Consider the following 19,040-nt stretch of genomic DNA (forward strand, 5'->3'; position numbering starts at 1 on the left):
GTTTCCTTTTTTCATGTCCTTTATATTAAGCTCTTGTAGAATTGGCAGGTTCGTTCTGTGTTCTATCCAAGACACATATAGAATTCTACAGACTAACATCTTATAAAAAATAAAAGTGAAATTTCTGCACCCCATTAAAATTTTCTGGGGTTTTGTTCCCTTAAACCCCCCCAGATATTTGTGTACGTTTCAATTAAATTATTATTGTGGTACCATTAGTTAAACAAAATGTTTTTAAAACTTTTTTTGTCTCTTTGTAATTTTTGGATAAATCAGTTTTTATCGAGATATTTTGAACATTTGCAAAATCCATAACAAATTTTTACATGGTAAGTAAGATTATAGGGACCTAGTAATACTATGAAAATTTATTGTGAATATATATTTTTTATGTATCTTTTGAAACATATTAATATCTCGATAAAAAATCGTTTATCGAACAACTACTAAGAGGCAAAAAAGTTTTAGAAATATTGTGTTTAACTAATGGTACCACAATAATAATTTAATTGGAACGTACACAAACATTTGGGGCGTTTAAGGGAACAAAACCCCCATAAAAATTTTATGTAAACATATTAAAAAAGACGCCGCATCTCGATAAAAACTGCCTTATCGAAAAAATACTAAGAGGCAAAAATGTTTTAAAAACATTGTGTTTAATAAAAACATTGTGTTTAACTTATGGTACCGCAGTAATAATTTAATTGGAACGTACACAAAACTTAGGGGGGTTTAAGGTAACAAAACCCGCATAAAATTTTTATGGGGTGTAGTACAAATTTCACTATTATTATTTTTTTGAGATGTCCCTACCATAATAGCACATGCCCATTTTCAATAAAAAATCTCTAATAGTTTTCGATATATTGGAAAAAATAGATTTTCATTTTGTAAATTCAAAGGGCTGTAAACTTTTTTATGTGCACATTTGTACTAAGATAAGTTAGGTTCAATCGAGCTATTTTTGGTCCCAGAATATGTGGTTTAATTTATGACCTGCATTTTTGTTACACCCTGTACTTTAACTTTGGCTAAGTTTTTATCTTAGATTAGAACAAGATCCGCACAGTACCTTAGTTCGAAAATATAGTAGAATAAACGGAACCTAAATAAGAAAATCTACGATTTCGTTTTGATTAAAATCTGTCTTCCTCCATCCCCCGATAGTACTATTTCTAGGTCTAACTGTTGTCAAGGAGGCTATGAAGAAGACAGATTTTTACCATTACGACCATAGTTTCTCGATATAAATTAAAACAATTTATAATCGGAACCGATTAAAAAACAATTGATAGATAACAGGTAACTGTAATTTTTTTAAATGACTACTTTTATTTAGTGTCCTATTACATTTACATGACTAGTATTTTGATATATGACCCCCGAGTTTGCATAAAAAATATGATTATCTAATTATCGAACATTTTAGGTAGCACCAAAGTTATAGGTAGAAGAAGAAGGAAATCAGGATCTTACTCTAGCACTAGCTCTATACCTAATAGACTAAAGGAACTGGAAGATTGGCCTGATCCGCCACCTTGCACTACAGAAGATGAAGTTACGTCACCCTTCTCAGATTCTGATGATCACATGATGTTACCAGCCGAACTGAACAGTGCCAATATATCTGGAAATAGCACGTATATAATAAGAAGGGGTAGGTTAATTTTATATCATCATCAACCTGTACGTGTCCACTGATGGACATAGGCTCCCTCAGCTCTTTCAATCTGTCTCTGTTTTGTGAGGCTTTCATCCAGTTCCGATAACATGCCTCAGATCGTCGGCTCCTCTGGTTGGTGGGCGTTCTCTGCTCCGTAGTGCTTCTTCTCGTGGCCTCCACTCGACAATACGTTTTGTCCATCGGTTGTCTGACAATCTGGCGACGTGTCCTGCCCAATTTCACTTTAGCGACGCGATTTTTTGTTGTTTTTGTTCTACGACGTATTTCTTCGTGTGGGATTCGGTCTCTTAGGGAGATACCCAACATCTTGCTCCATAGCCCTCTGAGTTACGCGAATTTTGTTCACTTCCTTTTTTGTGAGTGTTAATGTTTCCGTTCCATAAGTGAGTACAGGCAACACACACTGGTCAAAGATTTTCCTTTTCAGGCATATAGATAAGTCCGATTTAAATGTTCAGTTTACCAAACACTGCCCAGGTAAATCCTCTCAGACGTGGGTGCTCGCACGTCTGGTTATCTCTTCCCAACCGAATTTCATGTCCCAAGTACTTATAAGATGCAGTCTGCTGAATATCCATTCCATTAACAATAATATTACGATTTAGCGCCAGATTAGTCATTATTAGCGTCTTGTTGATATTAGTCTTTATTCCGACCTCTAAGGGAGAGTGATATAATTTGTTCCTCATTATCAATGCATCATCCACACAATCGGCTATAAGGACGATGTCATCCGCGAATCTCAAATGATTTATGTTGATACCATATTCGTTCAGATCTGCCTTCTTTAAAAGGGTTATGAATAGCTTTGGTGAGGTGATGTCTCCTTGCCCTCGTCTTCTTCTTCTTCAGCCTTCAGTAATCCAACTTTGGACATAGGCCTCCCCCAATTCAATCCAGTGTTGTCTGTTTTGTGCCACCTGTTTCCAGTTCCATCCATCCAATGGCACTACAGCCCAAATCGAGCCTTGGCCTCCTTCAATAAGCTTCTCCAATCATTTCGATTTACCGCTGTTCTTTTCCATGAACGCGTTCCCAGAAAGTTCCTGGCATCCTCATCGACTTCGTCTTCCCATCTCTTTTTAGGTCTTCCAACAGGTCTTCTTCCCTGCATTCTTGCATTCAGCAATTTTCTACTCTCATGCATGCGGACCACGTGCCCTGCCCACCGTAATCTCTGCAGTTTAGTGTGTTGTGCTAGAGTTGGTTCGCTATATTGCTCTTATATTTCTCTATTATACCTTATTCGCCAGTTGTTATTTTCACTTATTGGGCCCAGTATCCTACGTAATTTTTGTGTCACCACCCATGTTTCGCAGGCATAACTTACTATGGGCCTGATTATTGTTTTATATACCCGGAGTTTTGTTTTCCGGTGTACGTCTCGCGATTTGAATATGTGGCCCATCGCAAAATAGGCTTTATTTGCCAGCACAAGCCTTCTATTTATTTCCGGTTCTTCTTCATTGCTTGCAACCAGATCCATTCCTAGGTACGTGAATCTATTCACATGTTCTATATCGTCAATAAAGTGTTGTTGCGCTGGTCTATTTGATCTGGTTTGTATGAGTAGTTTTGTTTTATTTGTATTTATTGCTAGCCCTACTGCTTCTGCACTCTGTTTCAACTCAACGTAGGTTTCTTCCGCTGCATTCATTGTTCTGCTCATTATGTTTATATCATCCGCGTATGCTGCTAATTGGGTAGATTTGTTTGTAAGTATGTTATTTCCGCTTACCGTCAACCGTCTAATTACATATTCAAGGACAAGATTAAAAAGCGTTGGAGCCAGTCCGTCGCCTTGTTTCAGTCCTTGCGTTATCGTAAACGCATCAGTGATCTGTCCTTGAATACATACTTGTGCTTCTGTTTCTGTCATTGTCATTTGCACTAGTCGTATTAATTTTGATGGTATGCCAAATTCTTCCAATATATTAGGTAGAATTGTTCTATCTATTGAATCATAGGCTTGTTTAAAATCTACAAAGAGATTGTAAACGTCCATGTCATATTCCCATGCTTTGGCTAGTATTTGTTTAACTGTAAATAGTTGGTCAATGGTAGATCTATTTTGCCTAAACCCTGCTTGATATTCCCCGATGATTTTTTCCGTGAGAGGTTGAAGTCTTCGATTAAGGATGTTTGTGAATATTTTGTATCCCGAACAAAGTAAAGAGATGCCTCTATAATTCTGACACAACAGTTTGTCTCCTTTTTTATGAATAGGGCAGATTATACTTTTCTTCCATTGTTGGGGGATTTTTTCTTCTATCCATATCTCTCGTATTAGCTGATACATCTGTTGTGTCAAATTCCTTCCTCCTTGCTTGAGTAGTTCTGCCGGTATTTTATCTATTCCCGGTGCTTTGTGGCTTTTTTGTATGTGGATTGCCGTTTGGACCTCCTCTAGCGTTGGGGGTCTAGTTAATTCATTTTCTTCTCCATCTTCCCCCAGCTCTTGTTGTTGTACCTCCTGCCCTGCCTGCTGCTGCCTCTGTTGTTGTAATGGTGGTTGTGCCCCTTTGTTTAATACTTCCTTAAAATATGTCATCCAGGTTATCTTAATTTCGTCCATATCGCTAATGATTTCACCCTTCTTATTTTTGCAGAGGCTAGTCTTCGGTTTGTATCCCTGTCTTAAATGTTTAATAAGTTGGTATGCACTACGTGTTTCGTTTTCCTTAAACTCCCTCTCTATGTTTAGTATCCGTTGGTTTTCGTACTTTCTCTTTTTCTGCCTGCACAGTTTATCTGCTCTTCGTCTTTTGTTCTCAAATTCTGTTTTTCTCTCTCTAGTACGTCTGAGTATGTAATTCTTATGTGCTTCATTTCTTTCCTGTATAGCTTGTTTGCATTCTTCATCGAACCATGTTTCTTCTCTCCGTTGTGTCTTTGTTCCTATGACTTCTTTCGCTGTGTTTAGTATGATACTGCTTATGGTGTTCCATTGATTTTCTATTGTGGAGTCTGCTCTGTTTTCTTCTAGTAATTTTTCATCAACTGTTCTCTCAAATGTTTCTTGTACCTCAAGGACTTTTAGGTTATCTAAGTTTAGTTTTTCTTGTTTTGGATAGTGTTCCTTTACCTGTCGACTGATTTTGCATCTAAACCGTGTCTGCACTAGTAGATGGTCTGAGTCACAGCTTGCGCCACGTCTGCTTTTTACATCTAATATACTCGTCGCCATTCTTTTTCAGTTAGTATATGGTCTATTTGATTTATTGTGTTTCCGTCAGGTGATATCCAAGTGCCCTTATGTATGTCCCGATGTGGGAAGCATGTCGAACTGATAATCATATTCTTTCCAGCTGCGAAATCTATTAGAAACTGACCATTCTCATTTGTGTCTCTATGCAAACTATGTTTCCCTATTACCCCTATGTACTCTTCTTCTTTTCCGATCTTGGCGTTTGTGTCGCCTATCACCATTTTAATGTCGTTTCTTGGTATTGAGACCTGTTTCCAGTTGTGTCCTCCAAACTTCTTTAGGTCATCTGCCCATCTCATTTGTGGCCTTCCTCTACTTCTTCTTCCTAGCCACAGTCTCCATTGTTGTATTTCGTGATTCCATCTTTTATCCTTCAGTCAGGCATTGTGTCCTGCGAAGCTCCATTTTAATTTGGCAGCATGTTCTCCTGCGTATTTTACTTTGGTTTTGCTTCTAATCCATGTATTTGTTTTTTTGTCTAGGAGCCTCACCCCTAGCATTGATCTTTCCATCGCTCTCTGTGCCTTTGCTATTTTATCCATATTGGCCTTGGTGAGTGTCCACGTCTGTGAACCATACGTAAGTATAGGGAGGATACACTGATCGTAAACTCTGGTTCTCAAAGATTGTTCTATTTTAGTGTTTTTCAAGATCCAACTCAGTTTTCCAAATCCTGCCCACGCTAACCTTATTCTTCTAGTAATTTCGGCAGTTTGATTTTCTTTGTTAACTTTCATTATCTGTCCCAGGTAGATGTATTCGCTTACTGTTTCTTAATCTATGTCATTCAACGTTATTTTTGTAATGTTCGGTGTATTCGTCATTACTTTTGTTTTTTCCAACTTCATCTTAAGACCTAGTTTTTCCGAAGCTTGAAATAGTTGCGTCATCATGGTCTGTAATTCTTCGAAACTTGTAGCGAATATTACAATGTCGTCAGCATATCTCAAATGACTCAGTTTTCTTCCATTAACATTTATTCCTTTATCTACCCAGTTAATGTCTTTGAACACGTCTTCAAGTCCCAGTGTGAACAGCTTTGGTGAAATAACGTCTCCCTGGCGAACTCCTCTGTTGATTGGTATAGCTTTGGTTTTCTCATCTATTTGTATTTTCATTGTAGCTTTCTTATAAATATTATGTATGAGCATTCTGTATCGAGAATCTATCCTACAGTTGTTCATAGCTCTCTCTCTATTGCCCAAAGTTCTATCGAGTCGAATGCCTTTTCATAATCAACGAAGCCAATGTATAAGTTCAAGTGATATTCATTGGCTTTCTCTATTAGCGTTCTGACTGTAAGCTCCTTGCCGTACTCCTCGTTACATACAGAATTTATGTGTTTGTTGTTCGGTATTGATACTGTACGAACCATATACAGTGTGGGCCAAAGAAAAGAGTCCACCTCGATATTTGGCAGTATTTATTAGATTTTAAGAAAATAAAAAAACAGGTCAATTTTTGATCTAAGGGGGACACATTTTTGTGGTACATACATCTGTCATTTGTCAACCCCCGCCCTTTCCACTTTCCCCGCCCCTTATTTTTAAATAGGGAATAGCTCATTTAAAAGGTTATTCAATTCTCTATTCAGTAATATTAACACTGACATAATTATTTATACAGGGTGTCACATAAAATTATTTTGAATTAAACTAATTAACAGAGAAAGAAGAATGTATGTAATTTATTCAACTCAAAATATATTCTACTGCTGACAGAAATCAGAAAAAATGTTTATTTGATAAATAAACATTGTTTGTTGTTTAAATTCAATATTCAACATACCAAGAGGCAAATGGGTGGCAGCTTGAACATTGAAATTAGGCGAAAGGCAATGTTTATTTATCAAAAAACATTTTTTTATGTTTTGTGGCAGCAGTAGAATGTATTTTGAATTAAATAAGTTACATACATTCTTCTTTTTGTGTCAAATAATTTAATTAAAATATTTTTTACTGGACACCCTGTATAAATAATTATGTTAATGTTTATATTACTGAATAGAGAAGTGAATACCCTTTCAAATGAGCTAGCACACGACCCCTATTCCCTATTTAAAATTAAGGGGAGGGGGTTGACAAATGACAGATGTATGTACCGTAAAAAATGTGTTCCCCTTAGATCAAAAATCGACCTTTTCGCCATTTCCTTAAAATCTAATAACTACTGCCAAATATCGAGGTGGACTGTTTTCTTTGGTCCACACTTTATTTATACGTCCATGGTCCACACTGTATACTTTTCTTATTAACATAAAATTAATTTTTTTAGGTAATAAAGAACGAAAATCCCTCCAGGCTATGGGCAGTTCGCTAACTTCAAATTCATCGTTAAATTCCCGCTTAAGTTCTGAGCTAAGTATACCAGCTAGTAGATTTAGTGGAGAACTTAGTCATCGCTTGAGCCGAGAACTTCATACTCCTAGCTCTCGATATAGCGTAGATCTCGGTACTTCGCATTCAAGATTAAGCAATTCTCCTAAATCTAGACTGAGTTTAGACTTGAACAACTCAAGACTACTCAGCCAGGAACTAAGTTCTTCTCCATCGAGACACAGCGTGGAATTATGCAGCAGTAGGTCCAGTACCCCAAGCAAGTACGATCTCGAACTGAGAAAGCATAGCACTACTTTTGATAATATAAAGTCGTTAGTCAGAGAAGGTGTTGTTCAGGATCTTGTTTCCCCGAAAACCGAGACAGCCAAAGACTTTAGCCCAGTTATATCTCCCATAGTCAGGGTCGTGTCCTTACCTAGTTTAAATGCTGAAGAGTTTACTCCTAAACGTGAATTAGACGTAACTGTAGAAGAAGAGGAAGAAGTAGAGAGTTCCCAACCTAGCGCAGAGATATCGCCTTTGAGAAAAATAGAGCAGAATATTAGCGAGCTACTAGAAAGGAGGGACATAGAGGTAATGCAGAATGATATGTTTGTGTTAAATGGAGTAGATGGACTAGGTAGAGAGAAGAAAAGAGCTCCGTCTAAACCGAGTAGGGATTTCAGACATAGAAACGATTTGCAGAAATCGAATAGCCATAGTGAGATACAGAGAACGGAAGAATATTATAGACAGCTTTTGATTGATGGTAAGTGTATTTTTTGATAAAACTGTAAAAGAAACTTTAACTTCTTCCTCAGCTTTTACCTTTTTAGAGGTTGCTGTTTCTTACTCTTCTTTGCCACTCGTTTCTATCCATCGTGTGTTCTTCGCCTAAACCTTTCTCCCCTTCCACACAGTCCTTCCAGTTTTTCGTTTTTCTTCACATCTCTTTTCATCAATTTCTAACAGCTCTATCCTTCATCCCACGTAGTTTTTACGTTAGATATACGTCTAACGTGACCAAATAATTGTAGTCTTTGTTCTAGAATCTTTTTTGAGGCTGTTGTCACCCGGTTCTTCCCTAACCAAGTCGTTCCTGATTCTGTCCCTTCTAGTCTTACCCAGCATCCACCGTAACAGTTTTATTTCATCTACTTGCATCTTCTTTTCCTGAATCTTCTTTATATGCCACACTTCACCGCCATACACCAACGCAGGTTTCACCATACTCTAGTACAGTGGTTCCCAACCCGTGGTCCGCGGACCACTTGTGGTCCGCGGGCTGTTTCAGAGTACGTCTTATAATTCACGGTTTTCTTCATCAATACGAGTATAACAATGTTTTTACTGGCTATATAATGAGACATTCATCCTCGGAGATACGTTTGTTATGAAAGTATGCCACATGAGTAATGCTGTTTTTATTTCTGATGTTAGGCGTGGAGTGACAGTGGCACAGCGCGAGCGCGGAGAGGGTAGGCTATTAATAGTCACTGCGGGGCGGGCGGACACATGCTTCCACCACTCTCAAGCTCGGTCATTCCCCTCCGCCGCTGTGTAGCCGCACCCCCGCCCAGCATTGTCTACCTTCTCCTGAGTTCCATGGCCATTTGTCTGTCGTAGTGTCTAGTGTCACGTACCGTATGTACAGAGTGAGAGACTGCAATGAGTAAGCAAGTGAATTTGTTTAAGTTTTTAAAAAGAGCACATGATGAAAGTGAACCCGGACCTAGTGCTAGTACGAGTGTTAGTGACAGGTTTGTTTCAAGTGAACCTAAAAGTAGAAAACCAGCCAATCGTAAGTACAGCCCAGAATACTTAAAATATGGATTTACTTTTAAAGAAGATGGAGATGTTCATTTGCCTCAGTGTGTTGTATGTTCAGAGGTTTTATGCAATGAAGCTATGAAACCGGCCAAACTCATGCGTCATTTTGAGACAAAACACAAAGAACTTGTTCAAAAACCATTGGATTTTTTCAAGCGCAAAGAAACTCAGCTTAAAAATGCAAAACAAGTAATGAAACAGTATTCTTCTCAGGATAAGGCTGCTTTAAAAGCATCTTTTTTAATTTCATTGAAAATAGCAAAAGCAAAAAAACCATTTACAATAGGAGAAGATTTAATTTTACCCTGTATTTTTGAAGCCACTAAAGAAGTACTTGGTGAAGAGTCAGCTAAAAAAATGAAAAACATAGCTCTATCAAATAATACAGTTACTAGAAGAGTTGAATCGATGGCAGCAGATGTTGAAAACCAACTCATAATAAAGCTTCACCAATCTAAGTGGTTTTCTTTGCAATTAGATGAGTCTACCGATGTTACAAATAAAGCAATTTTACTGGTGTAAAATACATTGATCATGAAGAAAAGAAATTAAATGAAGAATACATGACATCTATTGAACTGCCAGGTCATACAAAAGGTCGGGACATTTTTAATGCTGTTGATGGGTATTTAAAGTTGCATAAACTATCTTGGAAAGACTGTGTTGGATTGTATACTGACGGCGCGGCTGCTATGACAGGCTCCAAACAAGGCCTTAAAAGTTTTGTACTGAAAGAAGCGGGAACCGAAGTACAAATAACACACTGCATTATTCACAGAGAAATGCTAGCAACCAAACAGTTGAGTCCTGAACTCAATGAAGTCCTCCTTACAGTTGTAAAGGCTGTGAATTTAATCCGGAGCAAAGCTCTTAATTCAAGATTGTTTGCTACGCTTTGTGATGATATGGGCTCGCTTCATTCCAAACTTCTCCTCCACACTGAAGTACGATGGTTATCCCGAGGGCGTGTATTGGCCAGATTTTATGAACTTAGAGAGGAGGTTTGTATGTTCCTTGACAAAAACAATCCAGAACTAGCGGCTGTGTTTCGGGATGGACAATGGGTGGCTAAACTTGCTTTTTTGACTGATATATTTGAAATTATAAATGTGCTGAATCTTGGTCTTCAAGGGCCCTCACACACAGTATTCGATCTGTGGAAAAAAATTGCTGCATTCAAACAAAAGTTAAAGTTATGGCAAACTGAAGTAGAGAAAGGATCTTTTGCTATGTTTAATCTGTTTTCTGAATTTATAATAGAAACGGAAGGTATGAATATAAATAAAGAACAGCTGTCATCTTTGGTAAAGGCTTACATAGCATCGCTTCAAGGGTATTTTGACAACTATTTCCCTGCCAGTTCTGACGTCAGTTCTAAAAACTTGTGGGTGGCAAATCCTTTTGTACCACTCAAGGATATTGATCTTACACTTAATGAACAGGAAGAACTTATTGAGATATCTTCTGATCCTCAGCTTGAAGTTGTCAAAATACAATGTGACAATATTGCAAGCTTTTGGATCAAGTTACTTGATGAGTACCAAACCCTCAGCCAAAAAGCCTTGAAAATTCTACTTCCTTTCAATTCTACATATCTTTGTGAAACAGCATTTTCAACACTAAATGTTACTAAGAATAAGCATCGTAACAGTTTGTTGAAATTGGATGCTCCATTCAGGTTGAGTTTGACCTCTTTGAAGCCAAATATCGAAGATCTTGCCAGTAAAATGCAAAACCAAGGAAGTCACTGAGAGACTTAGTGTCATATTTTGTAAGCGTTTTACAATAGATTTATAATGTTTCTATAACTATATTAAGACTATAACTATGTTTTTTTTTCTAATTACTTACTCTTATTACAATGTATATTAAAGGATTTAAAATATATTTCTCTAGTTCTCAATTTAATTTACCTAGTTATAAAATCATGTGGTCCGCAGACGTTTTCTTATAGATCTTGTGGTCCTCGAGGGAAAAAGGTTGGGAACCACTGCTCTAGTATATCGTTTCTTTCAGTTCTTTTCCAATTTTTCGGTTACAGAGTACCCCGCTCATTCGCTTCCAGTTAAATCAACCAGCATGTATCCTATGGAGAATATTCTGTGTAGGAGCCAAAGTATTAAAATTCTCCTATTCGTCCTAGTTTTTCTCTAATCAATTATATGTCACCAACCATTCTATACTCCGTTTCCGACCTGCTAACCTTAAGGTCTCTCTTTTCAATAGCTCTTCTCCAACACTCCAACTTCTCCTCCAAAATTTCTTATCTCTCTTGCACTAACACCACTCCAAGTCTTTTGACAAATGAGTAGGGATCCTTAACATCCTTAACGTAGGGATGAGTCTTAAGACATCCGTAACAAGAGGTAGGGACTCAGTAAAGAGCCTTAATGCAAACCAACCGTCACTGGAAAACTTTCGGTAAATCCGACACAAGTCCTTACTTTGGTATACGCTCCCTCATATATTATATCCTTCACGAGCCTTAGCTCCTGTCTAGGAACTGTGTCGTCCGTCTTCTCAATATCTATAAATACCGTGTAGCTCTCTCTTCTCCGTAAATGACGCAGTAAATGAATTGATCTATGTTGTTATATACTAAGTAACAAGAAAAATGAACCCAGGAATAATGAATTATTTATAACAACAATTTTTTGTATACATGTCTCTCAGGGTTAGGTAAGTAATAGATTAAAATTTCACAAAAACCCAACTGTTGAAGGAAATGTAAAAAAGTATTATGTTGGACCTCCACGATGTCTTTGCAACTCAAAAATACGTCTGGGTATACCCGTATACTGCTAATGCATCACGTTGAATCAGACGCTTAGGAAGCTTCCAAATAGAGAAATCACAGAATATTTGTGCATCTACAGAAGATCATTACTTTCGAGAGACGGTATAGATGGAGAGCTAGAGCCGAAAAATCATCGTCATAAGTAATATGGAGTTTTTCCTGTAAAATGTGTCCATTGTATATTGACATTTATGACCCCTTTCAGGCTGACACCTCAGTGGATACAGGAAGTCAGGCCCGGCCCCAGGGGTGGGCGAGCTGGGCGGCTGCCCAGGGCGGCAAATTTTGGGGCGGCAAATTTTACAGGACAGCCAATTTCTGAAATTGAAGAAATAATAAATTCGTTTTTTAATATTATAAAAAATCAATATTATGAACAAAAGCAACAAAAGCGCAACTGTAAAAACGAGAATTAAATAAGTGAAACAATAACAATTGCAAGGTTCATTCGACGGGAGATAGACAACGCCGCCTTAATCTTCATCGCATAAGAATAATGAGGGGCGATTCTGATAAAATTTGTCATCACAACAATGGTAATTTTTTAAAGCTTGTTGAGCTCTTTAGAAACTTGATTCTGTTTTACAAAAGCACATTAGGAGAACAACGAATGGTAGTAACAAGCAGCGTTACTACTTGAGAAAACGTATTCAAAACGAAATTACAGTGGAACAGTGGAATAAGTCGGATTAATCGGGACCGCGACCGATCCGGGTAACCGAAAATCCGGGTTAGCCAAAGAATATGGTAAAAATTAATAAAATACATATAAATAATAAACAAATACACATTATAATTGCAAAAACATAAAATACATTATGCACAATACATCGAAATTATGTACAGTTGTATACAGTATTGTTTATTTGTTGGTAAAAAACTCAGTCAAAGTAAAAAAATGTTTGTTTTTTCTGCTGAAAATCGGTCCGGGTTAGCCCGACTTCCGGGTTATCGGAGGCCGACTTATCGGGGTTCTACTGTATTCAGCTCCTCCATGACCAAATCAAAATTAAAAACTTTCTGAAATCAGCAAAGTATTATGACATAATTTTAGATTGTACACCTGATATTTCTGGGATTGAACAGATAACTATTGTTGTACCTTTTGTCGATATAGGTTACTGTTTACAAAGTGTTAAAATTGCAGATATTTGATTTGTGCCTGTACCGGAATCCACAGGCTTGTGATTTACAGAAGATATTTTGCAAAAACTGAATGAACTGGGAATACCTTTGGAAGATATGAGAGGACAAGAATATGATAATTTGCAAACATGAAAGGGAATAACTTGGGAGTTCAAAACAGAATTTTGAAAATGAATCCTAAAGCATTTTTTGTACAATGCTCTAGCCTAGCTATTCACATTCACACAACTTAGTCGTGAACGATGCTGTTAAAGCCTCTCAGTTTGCAGCTTCTTCCTTTTCCTTGGTGACGAAAATTTACAATTTTTTCTCAGCATCTATTCATCGTTGGGCTATACTGAAAAATCATATTTCTAGCCTACCCTAACATTGAAGAATTTGTCCGAAACTATATGGGAAAGTAGAATAATTGATGTAATTACTCCCATCAGATACCAAATTGAAGAAATCTACGATGGTCTTGTGGAAATCAGTGTCAATAATAACAACGATAAAATGGTTACTTATGAGGCAAGCTGTTTGGCAAATCAAATCCGTTATTTTACTTTTCTTTGCTCTGAGGTAATATGGCATGACATTTTACTTCACATCAACGTAGTCAGCAAATCACTGCAGAGTATTGATATGGGAGTGTATCAATTTAAAATCTCATGGAAGTGATTTAAAATTCCAGGGCTATTTGACAGACGCAAAAGAGTTAGAAATTGAGAACCCGAAAATCGGAGACGCAGTAATAGCAAGAAAGAGGAAAGTGAAAAGGCAATTTAGCGATGAGGCTGAAGATGAAACTAGATATGGACCTAGATCCAGAGACACGATATAAAGTTGATTTCTATTTAAAAATTATAGACAACCGTTAATGCATTAAGTGATAGATTTCAGCAAATTAAGAGCCATAGTGAAATTTGAAAAGACATGAACATGTCGCCGATCTTGCCCAGGGCGGCAAAATCCCTAGGGCCGGGCCTGCAGGAAGTCGCAATAAGGGAGGAAAGGGGAAAGTTAGTTCAGACATTAAAGGTTTTCACCTCCTATTTTGTTAAACCTCCATCGATTTGCATGAAAATTGGTGACTAGTTAGAGCGTACCTCAAGAAACAAAAGTGATTTGGTGCCACTTGCACTTTTACCCTGGTGGTGAATACCACCCCTTCCCGCGGGTGAAAACTATTTTATTAAAAATAACCCCACAAATCGATAGAGGGACAAATTTTAAGTAAAATTTGTTATATCATGTTGTTAAAATAAATCAATACTTTTTGAGTTATTAAAGATCAAAGATTTGTCTATTTAAGAGCATATGCGTGAAGTTACGGATGATAAAAAGAACATGTTAATTAATTGTATGTTAGTAAAATATTATTTTTATATTATTTCGATATTTAATTGAATTTTTTTTATTATAAACTGAATATGTCCAGAAACTGGGGGTGTCCAATAATGGGTACATTTGACATATTCGAATACACTTTTGCTAAATTTATAATATCGAATTAATATAAAAATAATATTTTAGTAACATACAATTAATTAATATTTTCTTTTTATCATCCGTAACTTCACGCATGTGCTCTTAAACAGACAAATCTTTGATCTTTAGTTACTCAAAAAGTATTTATTTATTTTAATAACATGATATAACAAATTTTACTTATAATTTGTCCCTCTATCGATTTGTGGGGTCATTTTTAATAAAATCGTTTTCACCTCCGAGAAGGGGTGGTATCCACCCCCAGCGTAAAAGTGCAAGTTGACACCAAATCATTTTTAAATCCTGAGGTATGTTCTAACTAGTTACCAATTTTCATGCAAATCGATGGAGGTTTAACAACATAGGAAGTGAAAACCTTTAAAGACTACACTAACTTTCCCCTTTCATCCCTTATTGCTACTTCCTGTATCCACTGAGGTGTCAGCCTGAAAGGGGTCACAATTATCAATATACAATAGACACATTTCACAGGCCAAACTCCATATTACTTATGACGATGATTTTTCGGCTCTAGCTCTTAGACTAGTAGGATTATTTGGACTTGTCCAAAAAGTGACAGAGGAAAACGCTTACTACACTTCTGACTTCTGTATAGACAACAATCTGTTTGTTAACAGGCTTTTAACATCCCCCAAGGTGACTACGAGTATACAGGTCATAAATTAAATCACATATTCTGGGACCAAAAATAGTTCGAATGAACCTAACTTACCTTAGTACAAATATACACATAAAAAAAGTTACAGCCCTTTGAAGTTACAAAATGAAAATCGATTTTTTCGAGTACTTATATCGAAAACTATTAGAGATTTTTTATTGAAAATGGATATGTGGCATTCTTATGGCAGGAACATCTTAAAGAAAAATTATAGTAAAATTTGTGCATCCCATAAAAATTTTATGGGGGGTTTGTTCCCTTAAACCCCCCCAAACTTTTGTGTACGTCTCAATTAAATTATTATTGTGGTACTATTAGTTAAATTCAATTTTCTTAAAACTTTTTTGCCTCTTAGTATTTTTTCGAGAAGACACCTTTTATCGAGATGTGGCTTCTTTTTAATATGGTTCAAAATATACCTAAAACTGTAAATCATACATAAATTTTCATATTATTACCAAGTCTCCATAATCGTACTTAACCATATACAAATATGTGGTGTACAAATATTCAAAATATCTTGATAAAAACTGACTTTTCGAAAAAGTACTAGGAGGCAAAACAGTTTTAGAAACATCGTGTTTAACTAATGGTACTACAATAATAATTTAATTGGAACGTACACAAAAATTTGGGGGGGGGGGTTAAAGGAACAAAACTCCCATGAAATTTTTATGAGGTGTCCAAATTTCACTATAATTTTTTCTTAAGATTTTACTGCGATAAGAATACCACATGTCCATTTTCAATAAAAAATATCTAATAGTTTTCGATATATTGGAAAAAATCGATTTTCATTTTGCAACTTCAAAGGGCTGCAACTTTTTGTATATGCACATTTGTACTAAGGTAAGTTAGGTTCAATCAAATAATTTTTGGTGCCAGAATATGTGATTAAATTTATGACCTGTATTTTTGTTACACCCTTTATACTTGGATATCACCAAGACATAGATACAAAATTCAGATATATTTTATCCTGGTAAACCCGTTGGAGGAGTGTTGTTAAGAATGTTAAGACTTATCCAGGAAAATATTGTAATAGCAACCATCCATTTTTATCAGCTAAATTCCACATGAAGCTGAGAAACAGTCCAAAAACAAGAAATACCTAAACGAAATGGCATCTAAGATACAACGATCCATACAAAAAACCGCAAAGCAGAAGCTATGTACCCTCAAACAATCATTAACACCAGAAGTGTCCTCAAACAACATATGCAGAGAAACAGAATCCAGGCCGCAAAAAACATTAAGAGTGATAGAGAAGAAAGAAGGAAACAATGGATAACAGACTACACATAGACTAAAATACAGTAAAGGAAGTGCTTAAAAGCCACAGGACTGAGTGATAAAGAGGCCTATAAAGCAATAAACGCCCAAATAAAACCAATCTTCAAAAGGGATGAGAACACACACACACACTTATGTTTGTGATTACTAACTACTATTAACATATACCGATGGCCAAAGAAAATTCAACACTTTGTATACAATTATTTATTTGGATCAAAAGTATTTTTTGTCTTATCTAAAAATATAATATGTGATACAGTTTTTACCTCGCTATCTTTTCTTTAACTGAAGTTTTTTTCTTTTTTGTTTGTAGAAACAAGAAAGAAGAGAAAGTTTATTTCTGTGCATTTAAAAAGTTAATCTGTAGTTTTTAAACATTTTAAATTGTAAAAGACTAAGTTTTCACTCTAATGGCATATAAAACAACATAATGTTATTCTACATCCCACCAGACTGAAAACAACGGGAACCTTCTCTGGTTACACCTTCGAGGCTTCTACAATTTGCAAGCCATATAGCCCGATCAAAGAACAATCTGACCTCAAAAAAAAATAAAGGAAGGATGAAAATTTGGGAACAGGTAGTTGAAATTGTCTATTATTTTATAAAAAAAAGTTTACAATTCTACACCCCCTCCATTTTACAAAAATAGGGAAATAAGGGTTGGTTTTTCATTAAAAGTGCTGTATTTCGGAAAATAAGGCAATAATAACAAAAAATTTTATTTAAAAATCATCAAGGTACTTTTATCCTAACATTTTGACTAAAAACTTTGTTTGCATCTTGATTCGTTTCTAACCTATAGCCCTTTTTAAAGTACTTAACAGGGGCGCTTATTTGAATTGCGCGCGCAACAAAAATGTCACATTTTAAGATTAACTAACTTTTAAATCGATAATTTGGGGCATTTATCATACATTAAAATATACGAAAAAAACACAATACCTTTAGAAAAATATCAATTTTAACGTGAATATATTTTCATTGTGAATTACAAATTATTTAATTTAGAAAAATATGTTTTAAAATATACTAATACAAGTTTTGAGAGCAACACATATTTTTTGTCACAAAAATTTACGTAATCATTTAAATTAAAACTCCTTTTAGATTTACGTTTTAAGATGGCTAATTAACATTTAGATTTAAAATTGCACAATGTTACTTTAAAGGATAAAAATTTGTATGGCGATAAAAAATGGATATTTATTTGATTTTTATTTTAAGTTAATTTTCAAGATTTCAATCAATAATATCTTTGTTGAAAATTCATAAAAAACTTTAAAAATATGCTTGTAGGTACTTGAAAATGTACTTTTTCGAAAGCGGTATCTATTTTTCTTATGCATAGAATACTTTTTAAATAAGGCTCACTTATTATAAACAACTACAAAAAAATGTCATGTTTTAATAAAATCGATGCCATTCTTTTTTGAAAGTCTTTTTTTAAATGAAAATATGGGAACATATTAAAAAAGGCTTGAATAACATATTACATATATATACAACAGGCCTATTGCAAAGGTAAAAATATATGGGGTACGTAAACACAGGTGAAAAAGTTGCTTAAAAGAGAAAACGGCGCGCTTCCTAAACACAGTAGACGAACCTAACCTAAAAAATTGGAGCAATGTTCACGCTGCAATGTTTTGTTATCGTTTTCGGCTGTCAAAGTTTTTGAATTTATAACTTATTATCTAGGGACCGCAGACGTTCGGAAACAATTAGCGTCTCTTTGCAAAGACAATGACGTCGACTTTGCAAAGTAACAAGACACTTACTCAACACACACACTACACATTACTCTCCTGACTTAGTGATAAGTTATACAATTACGTGGCTAAAGGTTCTAGTTCTAAACCAAAGCCAGAATCAGAGAAAAAAAAACTTATTATCTATAAAAGTAATCTGTTTGTTATAAAATAATTGTGTAAATATTTACAATGAGTGCGAACAGTGAAACAAAAAATAATAATTCGTGTTTTATTTGTGAAAAACATTTAGAATGTGATAACGAAAAAATTGTAATTGTCAAACGTGGAATTGAAACATTAAAAAGTGTAAGTTCAGAAAGAAAAGATGATAGACACAAAATGCTTTTGGACTGTGATGAAATTAGAATGTAGACAAAAATATGTATTAAACAGAGGAGAAACTTTTTCATGCTGCATGCGGAAGTTGTCAAACTGGTAATTGTACAAATCATAAAAAGGAAGACATTATAGTTTCTGATGATTAAGATGATAATAGTTTAGATGGTAGCTGCCAAGAGACCCAAAATTATGATTTTACAGATGATTCTATTCACAAACCATACATACTCATAGACGTTTCACGTAAATTGTCAAGGTCAAGACAGCAAATTAGTTACCATTCCAATCCAGAGATGTCGCTGTCAGGCAATTCTCTTGTCATATTTAACAACTGACAGTTGACAATTAAATTAATTTACTTTTTATTTTACAGTTTGTGGCTTAAATATTTTATTATAGTGGTGTTACGTTTTTAATTAGATTTAATCACAATTTTAATCAATTGTATTAACCTCCTCTCCGTTTTTGTGAGTAGAATTTTTAGTTTACATTGATCATCCCGTGTTGTGTTTCTCC

At 35.5% G+C, this 19,040-nt stretch overlaps 1 protein-coding gene across 1 annotated transcript in view; it reads left to right on the plus strand.

Moving 5' to 3' along the window:
• Positions 1 to 19,040, plus strand: part of LOC126890184 (uncharacterized) — a gene marked incomplete at its 5' end in the record, with an annotated part of 88,972 nt that overhangs the window by 46,339 nt on the left and 23,593 nt on the right. The window contains 2 exons of the mRNA XM_050659039.1: positions 1,433 to 1,660; positions 7,170 to 7,982. Of these exons, the coding sequence (XP_050514996.1) occupies positions 1,433 to 1,660; positions 7,170 to 7,982 (1,041 nt within the window). The remainder of the gene's footprint in view (positions 1 to 1,432; positions 1,661 to 7,169; positions 7,983 to 19,040) is intronic.

This window comes from Diabrotica virgifera, chromosome 8 (assembly GCF_917563875.1).
Source record: "Diabrotica virgifera virgifera chromosome 8, PGI_DIABVI_V3a".
NCBI classification, from domain to species: domain Eukaryota; kingdom Metazoa; phylum Arthropoda; class Insecta; order Coleoptera; family Chrysomelidae; genus Diabrotica; species Diabrotica virgifera.